This window comes from Phanerochaete carnosa, assembly GCF_000300595.1.
Source record: "Phanerochaete carnosa HHB-10118-sp unplaced genomic scaffold PHACAscaffold_1, whole genome shotgun sequence".
Lineage (NCBI taxonomy): Eukaryota > Fungi > Basidiomycota > Agaricomycetes > Polyporales > Phanerochaetaceae > Phanerochaete > Phanerochaete carnosa.
Window position 1 is genome coordinate 3946169 of NW_006767628.1, and position 22053 is coordinate 3968221.

At 54.5% G+C, this 22053-nt stretch overlaps 8 protein-coding genes across 8 annotated transcripts in view; 5 read left to right on the forward strand and 3 right to left on the reverse strand.

The window, feature by feature from the left end:
* Window positions 1–1112, reverse strand: part of PHACADRAFT_247880 (uncharacterized protein) — a 2484-nt gene extending 1372 nt beyond the window's left edge. Inside the window, exons 1-2 of the mRNA XM_007390698.1 lie at window positions 940–1112; window positions 650–883 (exon numbers count right to left, since the gene is read on the reverse strand). Of these exons, the coding sequence (XP_007390760.1) occupies window positions 650–883; window positions 940–1029 (324 nt within the window). The 5' untranslated portion in view covers window positions 1030–1112. The remainder of the gene's footprint in view (window positions 1–649; window positions 884–939) is intronic.
* A 153-nt stretch (window positions 1113–1265) lies between these two features.
* On the forward strand, window positions 1266–2372 carry PHACADRAFT_247882 (uncharacterized protein). Its single transcript, XM_007390699.1, has 4 exons — window positions 1266–1371; window positions 1449–1686; window positions 1749–1933; window positions 1991–2372. The coding sequence occupies exons 1-4, from the start codon at window positions 1277–1279 to the stop codon at window positions 2238–2240; spliced, it is 768 nt and encodes a 255-aa protein (XP_007390761.1). The 5' UTR covers window positions 1266–1276; the 3' UTR covers window positions 2241–2372.
* Window positions 2373–3850: 1478 nt separating this feature from the next.
* PHACADRAFT_247885 (uncharacterized protein) lies at window positions 3851–4869 on the forward strand. The gene has a single exon (XM_007390700.1). The coding sequence runs from the start codon at window positions 4128–4130 to the stop codon at window positions 4851–4853; it is 726 nt and encodes a 241-aa protein (XP_007390762.1). The 5' UTR covers window positions 3851–4127; the 3' UTR covers window positions 4854–4869.
* Window positions 4870–7528: 2659 nt separating this feature from the next.
* On the reverse strand, window positions 7529–11513 carry PHACADRAFT_247886 (uncharacterized protein). The gene is made up of 12 exons (XM_007390701.1): window positions 11493–11513; window positions 11271–11440; window positions 11074–11216; window positions 10942–11017; window positions 10753–10891; window positions 10518–10702; window positions 10322–10458; window positions 9839–10267; window positions 9300–9785; window positions 9099–9248; window positions 8963–9047; window positions 7529–8906 (listed from the first exon to the last, which is right to left on the reverse strand). Coding segments are annotated over exons 1-12 (3240 nt in total). The 5' UTR covers window positions 11495–11513; the 3' UTR covers window positions 7529–7668.
* Window positions 11514–11806: 293 nt separating this feature from the next.
* PHACADRAFT_190505 (uncharacterized protein) lies at window positions 11807–12376 on the forward strand (the record flags this gene model as incomplete). Its single annotated transcript, XM_007390702.1, has 2 exons — window positions 11807–11949; window positions 12004–12376. The coding sequence occupies 2 exons, from the start codon at window positions 11807–11809 to the stop codon at window positions 12374–12376; spliced, it is 516 nt and encodes a 171-aa protein (XP_007390764.1).
* Window positions 12377–13123: 747 nt separating this feature from the next.
* Window positions 13124–16763, forward strand: PHACADRAFT_111833 (uncharacterized protein). The gene is made up of 6 exons (XM_007390703.1): window positions 13124–13546; window positions 13598–13606; window positions 13655–14098; window positions 14163–15339; window positions 15392–15887; window positions 15938–16763. Exons 1-6 carry the CDS (start codon window positions 13129–13131, stop codon window positions 16430–16432), a joined length of 3039 nt encoding a protein of 1012 aa, XP_007390765.1. The 5' UTR covers window positions 13124–13128; the 3' UTR covers window positions 16433–16763.
* Window positions 16764–16774: 11 nt separating this feature from the next.
* Window positions 16775–18452, reverse strand: PHACADRAFT_247888 (uncharacterized protein). Its single transcript, XM_007390704.1, has one exon. The coding sequence runs from the start codon at window positions 18127–18129 to the stop codon at window positions 17587–17589; it is 543 nt and encodes a 180-aa protein (XP_007390766.1). The 5' UTR covers window positions 18130–18452; the 3' UTR covers window positions 16775–17586.
* Window positions 18453–18760: 308 nt separating this feature from the next.
* On the forward strand, window positions 18761–21044 carry PHACADRAFT_204514 (uncharacterized protein; the record flags this gene model as incomplete). The annotated part of the gene is made up of 4 exons (XM_007390705.1): window positions 18761–18776; window positions 18837–20377; window positions 20429–20576; window positions 20628–21044. The coding sequence occupies 4 exons, from the start codon at window positions 18761–18763 to the stop codon at window positions 20831–20833; spliced, it is 1911 nt and encodes a 636-aa protein (XP_007390767.1). The 3' UTR covers window positions 20834–21044.
* Between the last annotated feature and the right edge of the window lie 1009 nt (window positions 21045–22053).

A 22053-nucleotide genomic window follows, 5' to 3' on the forward strand; every position in this document is an offset into this window, starting at 1 on the left:
GTCGTAGTGATCTTTGGGGTCTGCTGACCTATTCTGGCTCTGGCGGCGGCCGTAGCGGGCGTTGTCGTCGGAGTCGTCAGACCTCGGCCAGGTAGGCATCCGTTCGTTCTCTTGACGACCTCGTGATTTCTCTCTTGGACTGAGGCTACGGTCCCTCCGTCGTGACGGCCCCGGCGATCGACTGTACGAGCGATCCCGTCGTGAACCACGTTCGTAGCGATCAGACTCATAACGGCGTCGAGGGGAGCGGGAGCGAGAGTCACGTCCGCGGGGGCTACGAGAGCGTCTCAAACGGTGGTAGCGATCTGGTGAAGCAGAACGGTAGCGATCGGAGCGAGGTGAAGCTGAGCGGTCGCGGTGCTTGTCCTTCTTATGCTTCTTCTTCTCTTTGTTATCCTTCTTGTCTTTCTTCGGCTTAATACCTGCCTTCTCCTGCATCTGGCGCAGCCTGAGAGGATTCGACATGAGGGCCTGATATGCCGCTTGCTCCTGTTGTTTGATTGCAAGGAGGGGGTCCTCGCGAATCTTGGCAGCCACATCGCGAGCAGTGTTAGCATACTGGGTAGCGATGAAGTTCCTATGCGCAGCACCGAGCTAGTCGAAACGTCAGTAAGGGACGCACCAACGACAATGAGCCAGCAAGACGCACCTTCTCATTTTCGTCCGCAGTCAAGATCTTGTCCACCCGCTTTTTACCCAACAAGTAGTCCTCCAGCTCATTAGCGTTTGCTCCACTACCCGTTGCCGGCGTCGCATACATCCACTCTAGTTTCTCCTGCCTTTTGTTCCCCGTCTGTTCCTCCTGCAACCTTTGCAACTCCTGCAGCTGTCTCTCCTCTTCCTTCTCCTTCCTCAGCTGATCCAGTTTCTTCTTCTCCTCCAACTGTAGGCAACACATTTAGTATCTCGCCGGCATGTAGGAGATGATGCAGTGCTTACAGCCTTCTTTTCCTCAAGCCAGACCCGCTCCTGGTTCTTCAACAGAAGCGGGTGCCACGACTTTTTCATGTTCAAGTCGCCGCCACCCATGTTGCCAGAGTCTGTCGTATACGATGGAAAGCGAGTGTGGTAGTGAGAACGTCAAAGACGAGAGACTAGAGTGTGCGATTGCGAAGTGATAGTCGCTGAAAGAGAACAACCAGTGATGGGGATCGGTTAGGCGCTAAACTGGGGGCAGCTCGGTTGTTTGCGTGTGTTTGCAACGTCACGGCGCTGCTTTGCTGCTGCGTCACGGACGGGCATGATTCTGCGGCGAGGACCGCTAACGCAGACACCGATGTCGACGGCGACGACGGACGTGCGGACAGGCGACCTCGAGGCGGGCGAGGGCGAGCCTCTCTACGAAAACGATGCCCCACCGGTCTACCCAGCGTACGCACCCGTTCCCTCCGCTGCTGCCCCCGCGCCGCTCAGAAACGAGGCAGACGTTAACCGTGCTCTCCATGCAGGCCCACGCGCTCGATATACTCCATGTCGCGCGACGAGATTACGAAGGGGATCGCGAATCGCTTCGTGCACTCGCGCAGCTACATCGTGCTCTACCTGGTCATGGCCGCGCTCTCGGTGACGACCGTCGTGCTCAGCCTCGTGAACGGCTGCCCGACGCTTCCGTTCTACATCCTCGAACTCATTATCAACGGCGCTATGATCCTTGAGGTCACGATACGCTTTATTGCCTTTGGTCGGGTGCGTGGTTCTGCCTTTAGGTGCTAAGCCCGTGAGAAAGCTGATCATCTTTCGCTACACAGCGGTTCTGGAAAAGCCCCTTCAACGTAATGGACCTCATTCTCACCGCATTCTGTGTCATCACGCTTGCTGTGATATTCTTCGCGGGCTGCGACAACACATCTAAGGAGGAAGAGCTACTGGACACTTTACTGCTGGTCGCACGTAATGTGTTGCAGTTCGGAAGGCTAGCGTCGGTTATGCGACAGTAAGTCACGCTGGCTCCATCATTGCGGATGTAGGACTGAAGTGAACCCGCCATCAGGTCTGGCCAATCAATATTCTCGAGACCCAAGCCTATCGACCTGTCCTCAGCACGCCGACGTCCATTGAATCTTGACATTGATATGGAAGGTGAAGAGGATTCGGACGAGCTAGGCCGTCCGCTTATCCGAAGCGATGTCGTGTTCGACGCTGACGGTGAAGCGCGGCCGGCGCATACAACACCTATGCCACGAGCTGCTCAGGCGGCTCAAGAAAGAGATACGGAAGACATGTGGGCAGAACTGGGTTGATGACCGACTTCTCACTACTCGTGCAATCGTTGGCTGATATTAAATGCTAACTTATTCTCTTTCACATGGTTGTTGAATCTAGTATAGAGTACTCATAACATTGGATATGTCAATGCATATTTTGAAATTATGGTCGGCAGCAATGCTTCACATTTGAGATATAAGCATCCTGGGCCTTGCTGTGTGTTCACTGACAGGTTTTCCGGTCAGGGATAAACTTATCAGGTCGTTCATAGCGCTTCTACATGTAATCTCCTCGGTTTTCGGTCCTCTCCGTGCGTTCTTGAACGTTTTGAATTGGCAAAGTCCTTGTACTCTCGATGAAACAACGTTCGTGAATCTATGCATAGCCGATCATGATAGTCATGCACCCAGTCGAGTGCGTAACCGAGTCGGCCGTTGCGGCGGGATGTGGTAAGAAAGGCAGTGGCCTTTCACAGCGACATGCGCCTTCCGTGCGCCTGTGCTTCATTTTCCGAGGACTCCGAGCGGATTCGGCGGGCGATAGCATAGGCTTCGTGTCCCTGGCTGCAAAAAAAAACGGAGAGGCCAGGGGAGCAGGCAGATATAAAACGCGTGTGAAGGCAACACACCTCTGTCAGGTCCTCGCACTGGACTATCGAGTTTCCCCTTTCTCCGGCAAGGCGCTGCCAAGCTATTGTGAGTCAGTGCGTGTTCGGATGATCAGTAGCAAGGAGCGGTAGCAGGATCGTCACTGCCGAGAGGGCAGCGATGATCATGCTAGCACTTTTGCTTTGCTGAAGGCTCAAGGGTAGGCAGGTCTCCGGCATTCCGCTCTCGAAGCGGGTGAGTTAAAGCTACGTGGAGCGTTTATTTTATTTTATTTTGAAAATAATGGTTTCGGACAACGGTAGCCTCGTGTCGTAGTATACTGTACCTAGCCCGGGCGAGTTTGAAAGTAACCAGGAAACCGGGCTCTGGAAGCACGGGAGAAGTGCAGATCCGACTGTCAGCAGGCGATGGGTTATTTGAACAGTTTGTAGGTACCATGTGTTGGAAGGGAGAAGGCCTGGTGCGGGCCTGCCCACGTTAATCAGAACCAGCGGTAGAATGCTCTCGGGGAGGTTACCTGGCCTGACTGATCGCAATGATGAAGAAGCAGAGAGAGGAGCTGAGACCGCGCAGCACGTCGGAAGCGTGATGGCCAAGGCTGGGTGGCAGCCGTACACAGCTTGGTACGCGTGCCACGACGAAGTTTGCACGCAGTCGGAGGAGAAAGTTGATGAAAGACGGACATGAGGCGACGGTGACGACACAGGTGGGGAGTGGGGAGCAAAACTGGCGCTCGGTACCTTGTCAGCGGCAAATGCCGGACACGATCAGATCACTGTGTCGATCTTCTCGGCGTCCCGGCACAAATTTCAAGGGGAAGAGATATGGGCGGGTCGAGCAGCGGAGGCAGCAGCGGTAAATCACGAACTGAGAATTGGCCGGTGTAGTCGTCGTGCTCTGGAACATGGTAGGCAAGCAGTGTGATTCGACAGCCGCCATACGCGACTCTGTGGGACTGTTGAGAACATTCTGCATCAGCAGGAGCAGACGCTCGAGGAATGGTTGCCACGGCGTTCGCGATTGGACCGACTGCCCGGACAAGTTGGCGCAGACACTCACGCCGTTCGCGAACGGCCAAGGAGCCCTTGCTCATCGCCACTTCCTCCTTCGCCTCCGACCGCCACACCAGCCTCTGCTGCCCATGTTCTGACCTCCAGACGCGTCCTGTCTCGCCCAGCTGCGCACGTTTCAGCTCACGCAGACGGCACACCATCTGCTTGCAAATACTTTCCATCACTGATCTGGGCCTAATATCAGAGCTCGTGTTGCTAGTTTCTCTCCTTCCCTCAAGACGCTCTTTCCCTCATTTCCGTCATGTCTACCCTCTCAGGCTCTTCGCAGAGCAAGTCATGGTGGTCTCGGTCCAAGTCTTCCCGAGATGTTCCCTCGACGCGTTTAAACTCTTCTGGACTCTCGGATTTGAAGCCCTTGCACACCATCAAACATTCCAAGTCCAAGGACAGCATGACGACCTCCAAGCTGAACAATATTGTCGGCCATGCTTTTGGGAAACGGTCGAAAAAACCGACACTCACGATACAGGACCCTCCACCGTCCATGCTCTCCCCTGTGAGCCCCACGTCGAGCTACAGTCGTTCTGCCCCGAACACAGCAGCGATCTCGCCCGCGTACTCGCCCCAGCCGTTCTTTTCCAACCGTCCACCTTCAAAGTCTGTTTCTTCCACAGTCCGCTCTTACGAATTCGATGACCGTTCCGACCCACATACTATCTCGGAGCCTCGCACGCCCTCCGACCGTCCCGACCGCCGGTCGTACCAGAATTCGGTGTTCACGCTCTCAGACCCTGACCCATTCGCAGCAGGATCTGTCATTGTGCCCCGCTTCACCCAAGATCCGAACAGGCTGTCTGTATACTCGGATTCTTCAATGCTTGACCCCTACCAGGTTGCACGCGTCAAGCGCTTTGACACGGTCCACAGCAGCCGTCTGTCGTATGGCTCGTCCTCGTCCAACTCACATTCTAGTCCACACGATCCATGTTCGCCTTTAAGTTCGGCGAGTGCAGACGTGCCGAGGTAAGCAGTTCGCTAAGAACATGCGCTTGTTCTGTTTTTAACTCGGAGAATGCAGGCGGCCGCCGGACACAAATCAGGGTGAAAAACGTAACAGACGAGAAACCTTCATTGTGACAGACGGCCCGTCCGGCGACCCCACAGGGTTTGATATCGGCCAGGGGATCTCGAAACGCTTCCAATCTGGCTCGCTATCATCTGGGTCAACCATGCCCCCGAGGCAGCGCTTCGCCTCAGCAGCTACAGCGTTCAAAGCGCCCGAACCGCTCAGCCGAGAGATCGTCCGTCCACGGGGGATGACGGTGGCTGTTGAAAAAGCGCGTCGTCCAGCTGTTGCCGCCGTTTTCCCTTTGGAGTCAGATCTTGCGGCCCAGTCGCGACTCCGGCGCCAGGCCTCACAACCGTTCTCGGAGCGCAGTCAGTCGCCGTCGACATCTGCGCCATCTCCAGTCATGTTCAGCGCGCGATCCTCGGTATCTACCGGGAGCGTCACGGCTCAACCGTTGCCAACGACAAGGCCACTTGTCCTGGTGAGGAAGGCGTCGTCGTCACGCGTCAACCTGCCGCCCTTGACCATTCAGCCACCGGCGGCCAATTTGCCACCTCCACCACTTTCTCCTCTGCCGCTTTCGGACGATGTGGATTCGGTCGAGTCACTTGTGTTCCCAGACCCACCGTCCGCAAGTTCCAGCTTTGCGTCTCTGGACGACTTTGCTACCGCAGAAGAGGCCCACCACTTCATGACGGACGCACCTCCCGACCCTGCAGTGTACAGTCCCCCACCCCCACCGGAAGCGTTGGAGTATTCAGGTGATCGACGCAACCCGAGCAGCCCCGAATCTGGCCTGACGTTTCCCGCAGAACAGAGGATCTCTGGCTTCTCGGCACAGTTCATTATGGAAAGGAGAGCGTCCGAGGCGAGTGTCAACTCTGCGCAAACGTCCAGCTTCGAGGACCACGCGTCGTTGTCGAGTTCCGCTTTCAGTAAGAAGGGCCCGAAGAAACAGCGTTCGTTCCCCAGGCTGCCATTGCCTGGTCTTCGGTATTGTACCTCGAATAATGCGACCGCATCTCCCGAAATACAGCAGACCCCGCGCTCGCCTTCGTTGCCTGGCAGCCCACAGCCGCGTAGGCGCCTGTTCTCGGGTTCCAGTCGGCGGAGGGGAAGCGCGTCCAAGGGATCGTCAAGTCCACCGCTGACGGCGGACGACGAGCTCCGTTCAATAAGCAGTTTCAGCCTTGACGACTCTCCCGCGCGCGATCCGGCGCCAGCCCAGAGGGAGCGACACCCGCCTATCATGATGTCCTTCACGAACATGGGTAACCAGCTCGCTCTCGTGACTGAAAACGCGTGCATTGCGCCAATGTGGCAGGAAATGCTGGAAACGCAAACGCAGCAGGCGGCCACGGCGAAGCGACAGTCGACGACCGACTACGTGCCGCAGCGCATCATGTCGCCAACGGACATGCTGAGGCTCGAGGAGCAGTTCAACGCTGACCAGGCGAAGGACCGCGAACCCGAGCGCCGGCAGAGTAAGTATGACCTCGAACCCGGCGACTTTGGGCTCGCGTATGTGAACCAACAGTCGCCTACCCGGTCGAGGACAAGCTCGCTTCTCTCGAGCATATCGGGTCGAAGTCGGACGCAGGCGTTTGGCGAGGAAGACCGCGCTGATGACGTCGTCGTATTCGGAAGGTTAGGCCCCGTCCGTGCCCCCGGGGCGTCTCCGCGAAGACCCTCGACCACGGAGCATGCCAGTCCTGCGCAGACTGGAAACTCCATGTTCGTGCGCCTCGCGTCCCCGTCGGTGAACGGCCGGCCGTCCACTGCTCAGGCGAGTCTTATGTCCCCGCCAACGACACTCTCCGCCCAGAAGCAGCCGCCGTCACCGCTCCACGTCGCGACTGGACTGCCGCCACCACCGCGCCCGCGACAGTCTCGAGGCCACGCGCGCGAAGACAGCGAGCTCTCCCGAAAATCGCAACGCATCAGCGTCGTGCCCCTCAAGCCGCTCTCGCCGGCGCCGCGCCGGAAGAACTCGCGGGCGACGACCATCTCCGAGAGCGACGAGCCAGAGCCCTCGCCGAGTGCGTCCCATTCCCGTCCGCCGAGCGCGTTTGACCAGAGGGCCCTGAGCCGGCGGTCTGTCATGAAGAAGCCGTCCTTCCTCGAGATCGACGACGACGAGGTCGAGGACGACGCAGACATCGACTTTGCGCGCGGGCCGCTGGCCGAGATCGGAGAGCGTCGGATGTTCGCCTCCGAGCCGGAGGAAATGGAGTCCAGCTTCTTGGACCTCGACAGAGGCTCGTTCGACACCATCCGGAGCTTCGAGGGCGAGTCCTACCAATCCCACCGGGGACTTTTCCAGGATCCCTTCCGTGCTTTTTAAGAGCTTTGTCATATTTATTCCAATCGTTTCGCATTTCGCTATTCATGCACATTCTTTTCTGCTTTCTCGTGATACCATATTTCCCTTCTGGCACCTCCGAGCCATACTGCTTTTATATAACTCTCTATAGTTATTAATTAAATTCCATCTCGTCTGGTGTCTCGTCCGCCGCTTGCTTCGAGCATTCACCCTCTTCACACGCTATCATCTGTTTCGGCCCGCACACACATCACCACACCCCTGATCCTGTAGATACATTGGTACATATCGAAGCTCAGTAAATGTTTGTGAGAAAAGTCTGTTTTCATATTTCCAATGCTATACGACAGCGATACATGTAGTAAAAACTGAGTACTGAACAAAGTCGCGAGCAGATATGATTACAAGGTATTGAGAGATCCGTCGCTAATATTATGGCCGTGCCTGCTCTCAGTCCGTCTCCTCTGTATGATACCCAGCGCGCCGCATCGCACCCAGCCTGTGCCGGGCGGCACCGAGGTCCTTCTCGAGCCGGAGGATATCGACTTGCTGCTCCATCTCCCGTTTCTTGAACTCGAGAGTGGCCATGTTCTTGTAGTCAACGTCCTCCTCGAGCGCCTCGCGCGCCGAGATCGCCTTGACCTGCTTGACGAGCGCCTTGCAGGCCTCGGTGACCGCTTTCGCCGCGAGCTCGAGGCGTTCCTGCGTCTTGGACATGAGGTTTGCCTTGACGCGCGACGCGGCGACGAGCTGCGCGGTCGCCGCCGCGACCTCGTTTGACGCGACAATGAGCTGCTCCATCGTGTGCGTGCCAGAGATGACGCCGTCAGCGCTCTCAATGAGCAGATTCGTCGCGAACGCGACGGAGCGGGCGGCGGAGATGAGGCCTTCGGTCCAGCGATTATTCTTCTTGTAGAATTGCTGGCTCGTGCTCGAGCCCTTGCCCTGCGCGACGATCTCCTGCTGCGACTCTGTCGCGGCCTGGATGAGACGGGCGATCGCGTTTGTGATGGCAAGCGCCGCGGCAAGTATGGAGTCGTGGACCTGCAGGTCGACAGCACTGAAGCGAGACGAGTCGCGAGGACGCGCCATGAGCTGCTTCAGGCGCTCGGTGGCCTGCTCAATCGCCTTCGCGGTACCCAACATCTCTTGTTCGACAAGGTCACCGAGATCGCCATTGGCCTTCGCAAGCGCACCCGTTTTGCCACCCTTGGGTGCGAGTTTGTCGAGGGTCTCGGAGAGCCTGCTGAGTGCTGATCGAAGTTCAACATTATTGCGCATGGCGACTTCCTTGCGCTGAGTGGATTGGGGGATCAGGTCGAGCTTGTACGACTGGATGTTCAGGAAGCCACGAAGGCCGACATCACCGGCTGCCTTCGCAACAGCAATGACCTTCTCGACTTGCTCGTCACCCAGAAGGCGAGTAACGCCCTTGGCGTTGATGAGGACGTCCGACAGCGATTGCGCTAATTCGTTCGCGCCCTTGATTACGTCGACATGGTCACCACCGACCTCGCCGCCAAGGTAAAGGTTGAAGATGGTAGCGAAGTCAGTAGCATTGTTGACCGCCTTCTCGATCATCGACAGAGTGTACTCAGGCGTGGAGTTGAGGTTGCCGGTCTGTGCTGGAGACTCCAGCTCATAGATTGCCTCGTCAACCTTCTGTACGCACGCTTGTAAGATGGAATCTAAGGTACTCTGCGGATAAGACGATGTCCTCCAGATGCCTACGAAAGATACTGACCGATGATAGCGTTGAGCTTCTTGCGATTATCGAGAATAAGGGTGTCAATTTGAGCGTTGGTGCTCTCCTCCACAATACCTTGGCTCTAAAGGATAATATTAGTGCCTAACCATCACAAAACGTAAGCGCGACATACCTGCTGGGCATCAGACAAGTGTTGAAGGGTCTGGTCCATGCCCTCCTGAAGAACGGCGATCTCAGCATCCTTTTCATCACGGACGCGGTCAATTTCCGCTTGGGTGTTATCCAACCTGGAAAGCAGCTCGTCGATCTGTATTTGCTTCGCCTGTAGACGAGTAAGGTTCCGTCTTCAAAAAGAATGATGATAAAAGCCCACCCTAAGCGAATCCTCAAGCTCGGCGAGTTGACGGTTGTACTTCTGCAATACACCGGACACCTCCGAGCTCTTCGATCGAGAAGCATCCTCTGCTCTTTCGTTCGCAAACCTGAGGTCACGCCTGAGGCGGTCGATCTCATCCTTGTGGCTCGCCTTCTGCCGGTCAAGGTCGAACCGGGCACGGTCGCGTTCCCTCAGCATGTCAGCGAGCTCAAGGTTCTTCGCCTTGAGATCACGTTCCATACGTTCCATCTTGTCGATGGCCTCTTGGGCCGAGTTGGCCTTTAGCTGCATCTGCTTGAACTTGGCCAACATGTCCAAGTGTTCGGTACGCAGCTGACTGTACAACTTCGCAAGGGCTTCGTATTTGTTCCGCCAGAGAGTGACCTGGTCCTGCAGCTGCTTGATAAGATCGTCCTTGGACATCAGCTGCGAGTTGATGTTCGAAGTGACACTGCCGAGTTCACTCTCGAGCGCCTTGACCCTCTGCACAGAAAGATGAGCACAGCATGCGAAGCTGGTATGAACCATGAACGTACGCGATCATATTGCTCGAGCATCAGCTGGTCTCGCTCGTACTGGCCGCGCATAGCGAGCAATTCTCGCTCGAGGTCCATAGCTTGTTGAGCGGCTTGCTGAGCAGCATAGTTATTGTACTGCGCCTGCTGCTGGAGCTGCTGCTGCATGAGTTGTTCCTGAGCAAGACGCTCACGCTCTGCCTGTTCCGCTTGTCTGCGCTCAAACTCGAGACGCTGTTGCTCCTCTTGCTCTCGTCGTCTTCGCTCCTCATCTGCGCGAGCAGCAAGTATTGCCTTCTGCTGATCCTCATACTCCTTGAGCATTCGAGCTTGCTCAGCGATGTCTGGCGCAGGGGTGGCGGGTGGCGGCGTGGCAGCAGGCGGCGCAGTTGTTGTTGGACGAGCAGGAAGGTCAGGAGCCGGGCCACTATCGGTAAGATTTGGCGGGTCCTACAAGCATGATTAATGATCAAATCTCAAAGGAGAAGGATCGCATTAGCTTACCTGACCAAGCTTGGGGACATTGATAAGACTTGTGAGGTACTTGAGGTTAGAGCACTCATAGTAGAACTTGCGCAGCGCATAATGCTGAGCGCAGTAACGCTGTCGGAGAGGCTCCAGCGCGTCCGCGTCGTTGGTCCCTGATCATGAAATGGTTAGTGAATGTCACATTAAAGCGCAATTCGAAGAGGACGCGTACTCCGGTACATGGCACGAAGCATGCTCGTGATGAAGCGGTAAATACCCCAACTCTCCTTCACCAGAGGGACGAGAGAAGATATCCGACACTCGTTATTCGCAGTATGGCGGAAATGAGCAAAGACCATCTTTTGGAAGGAGTCGATCTGGTCCTGGAGATTCATGAGATCCGAAATGGTCTCGTAGCTTCAAAGAGAATGAGTGATTGTCACCAGCAACTACAGAGGTTTACCAACCCTTCATTCGGATCGTCGATTCCTTTCAGCGTAACATATTCCTCATATTCGAAGAGTCCGTTGAATTCGGGTCGAAGGCGGTGGAATCTTAGCTTCGCGAGGATGAATTGCACGTAAGTTCGGATTAGGGGACCATATCCTGGGCATGACAATTAGAATTCGCGATCGCACCACATTTGAAGGACGCACCACGAGCACTGTCATGTCCAACAGTACGTGCGCACGTCTCTAGCCATCCTGTCTGCCCATGGGCTTCTTTGATAGTCTACAACAGAATGATTGTGAACATATGCCTCTTCAAGTATGATATCATGGACGCACAACAGGATGTCCCTCTTGGATAACCTTGTGGACAGTGATCAACGCTTTGAAGGTCTGCACTTCATCCGCAAGAATAGGCTGCACGCGAAGACCTGTCCAAAAGGATATTGAGGAGTGATAGTCCCAGGTATACACGATACATTCTAGAGAACGAAACTTGAATATATCAGAGGGACAATATCAGCCGTAAAGCTTACTTCGAACGTGCTTCTGCTTAGGAGCAGTCTCGTCAGGGTTTGTGGCCTTCTTGATATTCACGACGAGCTCTGCCTCTGCCTTGTCCTTGTCAACTGGGCGAGTAGGGTAGTGAATCTCGTCCCCATCTACGTCGTAGCCAGTCGTCTGTCGCGCTCGCGAGCCGCCGAACCTGTGCCCCCTGTCAGCATTGAGCTCGCTGTTAAAGACGGACTTGCAGAGACATTTTGTTCGTCGAGCACCTCAGAAAGGGAGCCGGGGTATGTGGTGGAGGTAGAGGTGTAAGCGAGGCTGCGCGTAACCACGAGCGCGTCTATATGAGACCTCTGGCCCTCCGACCGAACTGCCACCGGGACTCTCAATGTCGTCTTTCCTGCGGCAGGGGCTGTTCTCGGGTCCGTCTCTGAAATCTTTCAGAGGATGGACACGCCACAAAACGCCAATTATTCCTTCCAGTTCGGCAAGGATGGAATCCACGACCGCTAGCTCAGCGACCCCCCAATACAAGACGAGACAGTATTCACTCTTCAGTCCGACAATGGTGCTCCTAGGAATCATGCCCATATTTACCTTTGCGCTTGGCACCTGGCAGGTTGAACGCCTCAAGTGGAAGGTAAATCTCATTGACGAACTACAGGAGAAGCTGTCCCAAGAACCTTTGGTGCTCCCCCGACGAATCAAGTGAGTTCCTCAGCGCCGCATGCATGGAGGCCACTGATCATAGTCTGCATATAGCACCGTCGCAGTCGCTGATTTTGCCTATCGTAAAGTTCTCGTGAGGGGAATGTGGGACCACGCCCATGCTATCCTCCTCGGTCCGCGAGTCCACAACGGAGAGAATGGCTATCACTTGGTCGAACCTCTCGTCCGTACCGACGGTACTACAGTCATTGTTAACCGAGGTTTTATCTCTAAGGCACAAGCCGAAAAGAAGGCTTACCTTCGAGACGATGGTGAAGTTAAAGTGCTTGGAATGCTCCGTACCGGTCACAAGCGCAACTACTTCACACCTGACAACCATCCTGAGGAAGGCAAATGGTACTGGGCGGACATTGACGCAATGGCGCGGTATTCCGGTGGCGAAGCGGCTGGTGTGCAAAAGCGATAGCTGACCAAGGGTCAACAGTCGGCAAGCGTACGCGTAGCGCACAATGGGAATGTGGGTGAAGCCGATGCTGGTGAGCAAGTAAGATCAGGCTCATTGCAGCCAACCAGACGGCACCGGGCGCAGCAGGCGCTTCACTTTAGTAGGCATCCCGCGGAAGGTACTACGTAGCACAGCATTCATTCAGCAGGTCTCGAAAGTCTCCTCGAAGTCCATCGTCTGGCTACTACGTGTAGTGCTTACAATACCCTTCGATACGTATACATGCCACCGTGTCTCGACATTATAGGTGCGACCACAGGATCGCGAAGTGAGAGATGGACCTCCGGACCCTTCGACGGAGGTCGGCAGCTGACCGACGGTATACTGTGCGTGGCAGGCCTGATTTTGTTGAAAGAGACTTAAAACGGAGTGCTAGAATTTATGTCACCGCGGAAGGCGGACCCCACGCTGCCTGCGCTGCTTAAGTAGCAGACGAATGAACATCACCGTGGTGAAGACCGATAGTGAATACCTGGTACATATCAGTACGCAAGGAAACCCAGCCGTATATAGATTGTGCTGCTCACCAAGTAACCACATATGACGCATGAGAGTTCCGGACATCCACCGTCGGTGGCCTTCCAAGGGGAGAGCCATGCGCCACACGCCAGGCGGCTTCCCCTCCGTGACCTTCTATACGGGTGTTAATCAAGGGACATATACCTGATCGCGAAGTACGCACCGAAGACCTCTTCGACGTAAACAGGCTGTTGATGGCAGAGGCTGGGCCGTCTACCGGAAATGGTACAACCCCGAATGCTGGAACATCGTCTCGACACGGCCGCTTCCCCTTCCCGGATTTCGACCAAGATGGTGGGATATTGCGTGTAGCGGGATCCTCTGAGGGACTATCCAAGAGGCCAATTCCTGGGGGTCTCACTCATTCCCGCGCGACCTACGAGCGAGCAGCTTCCAGTGACGGTCGACGCAGGGTGAGGTCCGTGGATGACTCTCAGCCACCGTATCCCTCAGGACTCCGCCACGCATATGGAGTTGACGATGCCCAGAGGCGTGTGGCTTTCGGAAGCAGGCGGGGAAGTAGTATGAGGACGGGAAACGCTGCCTCCACTGTGAACACCGACGCTTCCACGGACTATTCGTCTGCTGCGTTCTCAGACGAGTATGACCTTTGTGAGTTGTGCTCATTCTGATCTGTCTAGTCGTATTCTAATAATAGATCAGCTCACGAAGGTGAGTGCGCCTTGCTCCTCAGGACTTCGTGAACCAACGCAGCAACAGATCCTAGGATTCTCGAGGATGTTCAGCGTGCGTTGAGCCTACAAGCAAGGCGGGAGGCTCGCATGAAGGCGTTGCACTCAATATCGACTTCCAAGCCGCGTCCTTTCACACCGGATGATGCCTCCAATTCCTCTTCGTTCTCCACCCGCTCTTCGCCCGTTCATGCGCGTATGCCACCAATACCGCCCGCCGCCGCAGTCCAAGGAATGCAAGGCGGCAGTGTCGAATCAGAAATTGATTTCAGCCCATCTGTGGGATTGATACCTCCCCATCCTGTACCATCATCCTCGAACGGAGGTGCCACTCTTGATTGGACAGGTTCTAATTCCGAGGACGAAAGGGATAAACGGTGGTCGCTCTCCATCACGAGGCGTAGACATAGGGACAGATATCCTGCAGGTGCCAGCAAGACAATTGTCGAGAAACAGGAATCTCTCTATATCGGTCAGCACACCGCCCTTCATTACCGAGGCTGCCAAGCTGACCAGGTCCTCTTTCGCCACGTCAGATAAGCTCGCGCAGATCAAGGCCAAGGCCAAACCTCATACAGTTCGTAAGGCAGCTATTACTGCTGAGCAGCTGCGAAGGCGATATACTGCTCTCGGCGACCCACCAAACACTCAGTTGAATCTGCTGTGTGCCGCACGATGGTATGACAAACAGGAGCCTATTTTCCAAGCTTCCTTAGACAATGCGGAACCTCTCACTTGGCTGAAACATTTACTCGATAAACATGGCACCAAGTCCTCTCTACGCTTCCCATGGCATTTGTCTGCCCTGATAGTCGAAGAATATGCCAAGTCTCTAGGACGAACATTACAACCGATACCTGAGGACCAAATAGTGAACGACATTACTCCCGCTGTCGACTTGTCCCCGATGCCTAACCAGAGTGCTTCTCCAGAGAGTAAAGCGGCGAGCAAGTCACCTTCCAGTGACTCGTGGTCTTGGACTCCACCGCCATTGGAACCGTCTCTTTCTAGGAAGCGACGCGATTCTTCAGATGCTGGCGTCTCGTTCGAACCCCGAATTGACTCTGGAAGGTCGTCAGCTGGCGCAGACTCTCGACGTAGTAGCATTGATCCTATCACTTACCGCCGACATTCTTTGGCGTACCACACCGACTCAACTCGCAGCTCTTCACATAATGGCGTCTTCTCCACATCCCTGGGGTACGGTATGTCGCCTTCCAGCAGCCGAATGCATTTTCGCGACTTTGCCAGTCGCATGCGCCGCAAAGTTAACAATCAGAGCGAAGGCGAGCTGTCATCCGCCAGGAACTCAATCTCAGAGCAAAGCCAGGAGGACGAATCGTCGCCGGGCAAGGGAAAGCCACGTTTGCGTCCGATGAGTCTTCAGCTCGTACCAGGTCCCGTACGTGCGACATCGCCAGATGGTCGTCCGCCACTCACTCCAGCATTGTCGAGCGGGGGCGAAGGACCGAGAACCGCGAGGCAAACAACCCCCTACCTTCCCGTCGATCCAACTGTTGTGTCTAGTCACTCTCCTCTTCCACCGATGAACCCTTCGCCTTCTGCTAACCCAAGGGCGCCTAAGACACCTCGCCCGCGGCAACGTCGCACGTCTCTGCCCTCACTTAATCGAGCTCTTTTACGAGAGCAAGAGAAACAACAGATTCAGGCAGATGAAGAGCAGCAGCGTCGAGATTACGAACACAAGACCCAGTGAGTGCCCCGAAGCTATGCCACATTGCTTTATGTACTGATATGTCGCCAGGCTTCTCGAAGACACTCTCGCCCAGAACCAGCGCACCCGCCAGCTACTCCAGAGAGTAGGCGGCAATATTCGCGAGTATGAGAACGTGCTATCGCGGCTTTCGCTCTTGCTTGGCATTTCCCATACGTCGATCCCTCTGGAAGTCTTGGAAGCATTGAGCCACGACCCTGCCTCGATAATGAGCGGGACAAGGCGCCTGCAAGGTTGGCGAGCCGTCGAAGATATCGATGACCTCGTAAACAAGCAGCGGGACACTCTGCGGAGCTTTGCCGGCGCTATCATCAAGGGAGAGAGCGCTTCGAATACCGCGTACATGTTCGACGGCCCGATCTTCAGCCTGTCATCTTCGTTGGACCAGCTGGAGCGCCACAGGGAGAGGATAGCACGAGAAGCTGAGAATGTCATGGCCGCTCTCGCAAAGGTGAAGGAGACGCATTCGACCGTCAAGCGCGAGTACAACGATGTTACTGCACATACGTCATTGATCTATCCCGAGGTAAGTTCAGCCTGTCATGACAAACTCAGGATGAGGCTCATATCCACCAGATCACGCAGATCGTCGCGCTCGAAGAGAGCTACCGGAACAAGTATCAGCAGTTTTGGGACATTGGTCTCGATGCGCTGACACTACTCCTTGACACCGTGACACCAGTATGGAGGAATTACGGCAAAGTCATCGGCGAGGACGTGCAGGACTTCTTCATCATCCCCTGGTACCGCAATGAATTCACGGGCGAGCAAAAGCGATACCCCATTGCCTCGTTACCCAGACGCTCATTCCAGCATTGGTTCGGGCTCTTCCTCTTTTCCCTCATATCTATTGCTATCACCGCTCTTCAGATCGGTGCTGCTGTCTCATCTACACTGAACTACAATCTTCCGTGGATATCACACTCCGGATTGCGGTGGTTCTTCATTCCTTTCTTCGTAGTCGGGCTCTTTATCCAATGGACTGCCGTTATTATTGAATGTCTCATTGTGTTCGCCGAGTTCGGGGTCGTCTTATGGTGGCTCGGCTGGGCCGTCAAGATATTTAACTAGTTTCTTCCCCTTCTCACTCTTCAGATCCTGCCCACGCTCCTTGCACACTCATACTTTGAATAACTGAAATACTGTATCATATAGGCGTCATGATATACCTAGGAGAACCCTAATCATCACAATGATATACACATACAACGACACAAAGAATCAGCTTTGAGGTGGCGGGGGCGTCAGAGGTGGCGCCCAGTGATTAAAAGTGATCGGGTGTTCTGGTGTTGAGTGGTCGTGTTGTTGATAGTAAGAAGATTGCTGGTACTGCGGGCGTGGAGGCGGCCTGTGTATGTCAATACACGTACGGCAGAACTCTACGACCGGCCTTAAGTAGAGCGAAGCCTCAAATTTCATGACATAACTTACGTCCGCCATGTAGCAGCTGCACATTAGTGCGCTGACAGGTCTTGCAAGCAGGCAACGGATGGCTGAACCTCGGCTTCGGCGGTATCCTCCTACGCTTGTTTGGCGGTTCTGAGCCGTCTGCCGACGGTGAGGGAGAGGCCACAGGCGACGGCGCATTCGAGGCATCAGAAGCAGAGCCCAACGCATTGAGCGCCTCGCTCGCTTCTAGAACGCTGGTTGACGCGGTCCCAGGCACAGATGTAGACTGCGTACGTCGATGTGGTGATCGTTCAATAAGTGGAATCTGAGATATTTGCGCAATGGCGGAAGACTGAACAGGTTGTGGAGTATTCGCGGTGTGTTCTGGAGACGGCCACAGACGTTCAGCTGACAAGGATTCTCGTGCTTGTTGGGAGGATTGATACGGTTGTTTATATGTCGGAAGTGGTGAAGGTGGTCGCGGCTCTGGAGGTGGAAGCGTACCTGTCTGAGCTGAAAGAGTGGACAGTGGTCCTGGTTTTACTTGTACAATGTTCAAAGGTGGGGGAACAGGCGGCCAGGTAAATGGTGCGGGATCAAGAGCAGTAGCCGGTGTCATTTTCTCAAGTGCAGATTTACGTCGGTTTCCCTTTCGCTTCGTCCGGCCGCTGTCTGCATTGGCTGGCTTAATGGACTTCAGAGTCCATGATGGAGCGAGCGCCTGCAAATTGTTAGTCGCATTCGCCTGACAAATATAACCAGTAGCCCACCGCTCGAATGATTTCCAGCAGCTCTCCCTCTGGTAGCCGGTGCGGCAAATACATACGATTGGAAGACTATGACCGGGTTATGTCAATATGCAGGTGCCACAACTCTACGCTTACCTTGAAGCGCTCCCAGTTGTCCGGCCGCAATGACCATTGATTAAGCAACTCGTATATCTGTGGGGTCACTCCTTTCCAGTGGAACGTAACTGGGCTGGGCTTGGTGTCGTCATCAGCAAGAGTATTGGATAGAGCCTGCTGGTCCAATGTCTTCAGGTCTAAGCCAATTTGTTCCTGCGCGTACGGGAGCATCGTGGATATCATTACGTCGAACCTCTTCCCCTTCCCAGTATCGTACGCCCTGCCGTGTTGTACGACACCCCTTGGGAAAATTAAACGGTCCTTTGGCTTCTCCCTGAACTCTATTACCAAGTCCCACTTCTGCGGGCGGGCAGCTGAAGACTGAGAAGTGGTGTTCGGACCAAGATGCTCCGGAAACATGCTCTGCAACAACTCCCCAAGTCGCTTGTAATCAGCTTCATATGCCGGCTTCGTACGGATCTGATCGAGCAGAAGCTTCAGCTCGGGATTGCTGGCTTCGGCGGCACTAACCATGTTGATGAGTTCAGGAGAGGCGAATCCCGAGGGCCTAGCAGAGGGTATGTGGGCATCGGTAGTATAAACGACCTCAAATAGTGCAGTTTCAGGGAATATGTTTGGGCCGACAGAGAGTTCAAACTTGTCATGAGCCTTGTACTCGTGCAGAGGGACAGTCTGCGCGACTTGCTTCGTCCCACGACCCTTCGGCAGCCGGGGAAAGGCAGAAGTGAGCCACCTCTCCCGAGCTGTTCCTTCCGATTATCGGCGTGAGAGATATAGAAACAGAAGAGGCTACTCACACTGCTTCAGCGATTGCAGTAAAACAAGGCTAGGTAAGATAAATGTGAGCAAGTGAAGCGTGGTCTGACCAGTGGAAACCGGACCTCTCCGCGACGGAAAGTAAGCCGGGCCCGCCTACGCTGAGTAGCTTGTCCTGCAGCTCCCATCCTGGACGTTCGCCAACGGGAAGGTCGACGATGCGCGACATTTAGCAGCGGTGGTTGAGATAAAGGGGAGTGAGGGAGTCGACATCTCGCATGCTTGAGCGAGTGGCTGATCGGCTTCTGCGCCGCGGACTAATTATGGGCGCTCTACTTCCTGCCCCAAACGCCTACCACCAATTGGACGGGTAGAGTTGAGCACAAAGATGTCGACTCGTGTACGTGCGTATCATCTTTCTTTATGTATCCTTTGGGCGTGTTTAATCTTCTCTTGGGTCACAGAAAAGGGAAACGCGGTCTTTAGGCCGGTCGCCAAACCGCGAGCTCGTGTAGGGAGCGAAGCTCGTCAAACACCACAGGTTCTCGAACATCGTGCGTCTGCTCCCCCAGCTCAGGGAATTGCAGCAAACGCCACACCGGGCACGTCTATGCCTCCACCATCTAATATTCCTCAAAAACCGCCGTCTTTGACGTGGGTTTCCTCAGACAATCATGCCTCTCGCCCTGTCTCCCCACCCGTTGCTCCTAAACCAACTCAACCTCCCCAAATTGCGACAGCCGTAGCTATGCCCTCTCGGAATGCTGCTCGACCCCCAGCTGTCCAAGCCTTCCCTCCTCGTCCTCCTGTTCCCTCTGCATACCAGGAAATCACGCGCCAAGTGCCCGATGCCTTTATCATGCCTTTTAGTGATGACGATGGTCTCGCGTCCACTGCTCTTACCGACATCTCTCAGGCCCTTCCCCCTCCTATTGCTTCTAGCTCCGACGGCCGTTCCCAGGGCCCACCACCATTCTCGTTGGACCCTACGACAGACTTCACTTCGGCCGCCATCAGTGATGCCCAGATCGACCCCGCGCTACTTCAGGCAGTCGTGACTGCACTGCGTCATGCTGAGGAGAGTCAACTCGCGCATCTGGACGAAGCCGCGACCGATGAACTACGGGATGCTCTTCGCGGCGATCATACTACGAAAGCCTCTGCCCAGCGCAGGCATTCGGCGAGGCTGCAGGCCGAAGGAGGCGACGAAAACGCTGTTGAGCACCCTAAGCGCACTCGCCGAAGGAGGACGTCTACGGCAGTTGAAGCTGATACACTATCTCAGCCGGTTAGACGCAAGCGCAGCGCAGCTACGAGTGCAGACGTTGTAGACGGCGAAGATGGTGGCGCTCAGCCGCGCCACAAGCGGACGCGTCGTTCTCGCGCACATTCCCTACCTCCATATGACCTCGATGCAGATCCTGGCGAAGAAATTGACCCTATCGCTGTCACAATGGCTGAGCTGTGCGACGACATCGGGCGCGGAAGGGTTAGTAGCAAGGCCGCGCAGATCATGGACAACCATGCAGCATGGCGACAGGCCAATCGAGAGAAACGGGCTCGTCAGAGGGCGATAACAGAGGCCAAGAAGTACGGTCGGAACTTGGAAGAAGAAGAGAACGCCAGTTCCGCGACAGATCCTTCGACCGGCAATACTGGAACAAATACTGACGAGATTGACCCGTCAAGTGCAGCAGATTCTTCGGCTGCTGAGCCATCCGCCGAAGCGGAAAACGGGGGAGCAGATGGCCAAAAAGGGGATGACTACGACTACACTAAGGCCATGTCCACTAGTCGCTACAACGTCCAGGTTAGGGTTGGTCCTAACGGAGAGACTATCATCGACGAAACTTCTCTTTTTGTTGATCGACAAGAAGAAGACGAGACTGCGAATTACACCCACATTGAGGAGTCCGATACAACCAAGTTCGTGAATTCTTCGACGTACAGTAGGAAGCTTCGTGGTTCCCGATGGAGTGCAGAAGAGACCGAGCTATTTTACGATGTACGTGCACAAGTTCAGTCCCGCGACTTAAGGTGACGCTACGCTCTTTAGGCTCTGCAACAATTTGGAGAAAATTATGAGCTTATCTCTTATGTCCTTCCTGGACGGGACAGGAAAGCGTGCAAGAACAAATTTAGGGCAGAGGATAGGCGCAACCCGAACCGAATCACCTGGTGCCTGAAGAACAGGCGTCCATATGGTCTGTACTGCGCTCTTCCAGATTACTGCAAAATTTGACGGTTCCCTACAGACATGCAAACGTTGTCTCGGATGACCGGCAAAGACTTCTCTGGTCCAACACCCGTCATCAAGGCTCCGACCCCGCCCTCTCTCGACGTTAGATCAACCAGCAGCAACGAGGAGCAGCTCTCGACAGAGGTGAAGAAGCAGACAGGGGCTGAAAGCGACGGAGAGGAGATTATTGGGAGCATCGAGGATACCTTGCCTTCAAGTTAACTGTGCCCGCTACGTCAGATGTCCTACGTTCTCAAGCGCCCGGTGGAATGCGTCCAGAAAATAGTCTACACATGAGAAGACGCAAACAACAGTGAACTTCCTTACAAGATTGTGCAATCTCAAGCTTGTGTAAGACTGCGTGCCGCGTGGTCCTCACTATAATGAGGGTGCTCGGTGGACGGAGATGTGCAAACGGTCTCTTGGCGCCACGATTGGTACATGGTCTCATGCTCTCTTTCCCTTCTCAGGTGCCTGATCACCCTGACTTCCTGCCCTAGCTTGAAAATACCGGAAGGAAGAGCATGAAGCAGCTCTGTGGAAGCGTCCTTGTAACTAACTGTCACAACCCCGCCGCTTCCGCTTTCACAGGGTGGTAAGCACGGTTTTTTTCTTGAAGAAACCCGGCCAAAATTGGGAAAACATGAACTAATTGTTCCCCGGTTGTATATTGGGGTAAATTGGTGCATAAATTGGTGCAAAACCGGCCAAAAGAGGCTGAAACATGACAAAACTAGCAGAAAAGGCAGTTTTGTCTCCAAGTTTTCTCGAATGAAAACTGGTTAAACACAGGTTCTTGTTTGCCTAGCTTTTGGCTGGTTATGCAAGCAAAAAAACTGCATCTACCACCTAGTGTTTTGGGTTAACTTGTTTTGGTGTGCTTACATAAGCACATCTGGACTGAGGCGTTGTACCAGGTTTGATTAATCATGTGGTAGTAACTACTATGGTGTACGATGTATTACCTACTAGTAACTGAGCTAGCAACCGCATAGGGCCTGTAGAGCCTCTCCGGCACCTCTCGGCATGCTGTATATGGTGCTTCCATCAACTGAGTTTGAAATTAGGCTGCATATGTAATATACCGCTTTTTTGAAAAGATGACTAAGCTAAAACATCATACCAATATGGTAAAGCATCTCAAAACATATGATATGTTTTGAACATACCACATGTTGAATGTTTTTGCATCATGTCATGGAGAACATATGTACAAACAAGTTCTTCATTAGTAAGCAGCCCAGCAAAGCAGTATTTGGGCTGTTATTCACAAAAAACTCGCCAGGAGCCAGCGAGTTTTTGGATATATATGGTAGCGCTCCCGGATTTGAAATAAGCGCCATAGCGCGGGAAACCAGCTTCTGCAGGCTATTACACCTGCTCCCCTTCTTTCCCCTTCAAAGAACTGTCAGGGCAAGTGTTAGAATAAGGTTCTACTATAC

Excerpts from the sequence above, each read along its gene's own strand:
- PHACADRAFT_247882 (XM_007390699.1), top strand. The coding sequence starts at position 1,277 with ATGTCGACGGCGACGACGGACGTGCGGACAGGCGACCTCGAGGCGGGC. Across the intron at positions 1,372-1,448 it reads GCCCCACCGGTCTACCCAGC|GCCCACGCGCTCGATATACT; the intron begins GTACGCACCCGT and ends CTCTCCATGCAG. Across the intron at positions 1,687-1,748 it reads GCTTTATTGCCTTTGGTCGG|CGGTTCTGGAAAAGCCCCTT; the intron begins GTGCGTGGTTCT and ends TTCGCTACACAG.
- PHACADRAFT_247885 (XM_007390700.1), top strand. The coding sequence starts at position 4,128 with ATGTCTACCCTCTCAGGCTCTTCGCAGAGCAAGTCATGGTGGTCTCGG.
- PHACADRAFT_247886 (XM_007390701.1), bottom strand. Across the intron at positions 9,249-9,299 it reads AGCTTGAGGATTCGCTTAGG|GCGAAGCAAATACAGATCGA; the intron begins GTGGGCTTTTAT and ends ACTCGTCTACAG. Across the intron at positions 9,048-9,098 it reads ACTTGTCTGATGCCCAGCAG|AGCCAAGGTATTGTGGAGGA; the intron begins GTATGTCGCGCT and ends ATTATCCTTTAG.
- PHACADRAFT_111833 (XM_007390703.1), top strand. The coding sequence starts at position 13,129 with ATGGCAGAGGCTGGGCCGTCTACCGGAAATGGTACAACCCCGAATGCT. Across the intron at positions 14,099-14,162 it reads ACAGGAATCTCTCTATATCG|ATAAGCTCGCGCAGATCAAG; the intron begins GTCAGCACACCG and ends TCGCCACGTCAG. Across the intron at positions 15,888-15,937 it reads CGTCATTGATCTATCCCGAG|ATCACGCAGATCGTCGCGCT; the intron begins GTAAGTTCAGCC and ends CATATCCACCAG.
- PHACADRAFT_247888 (XM_007390704.1), bottom strand. The coding sequence starts at position 18,129 with ATGGTTAGTGCCGCCGAAGCCAGCAATCCCGAGCTGAAGCTTCTGCTC.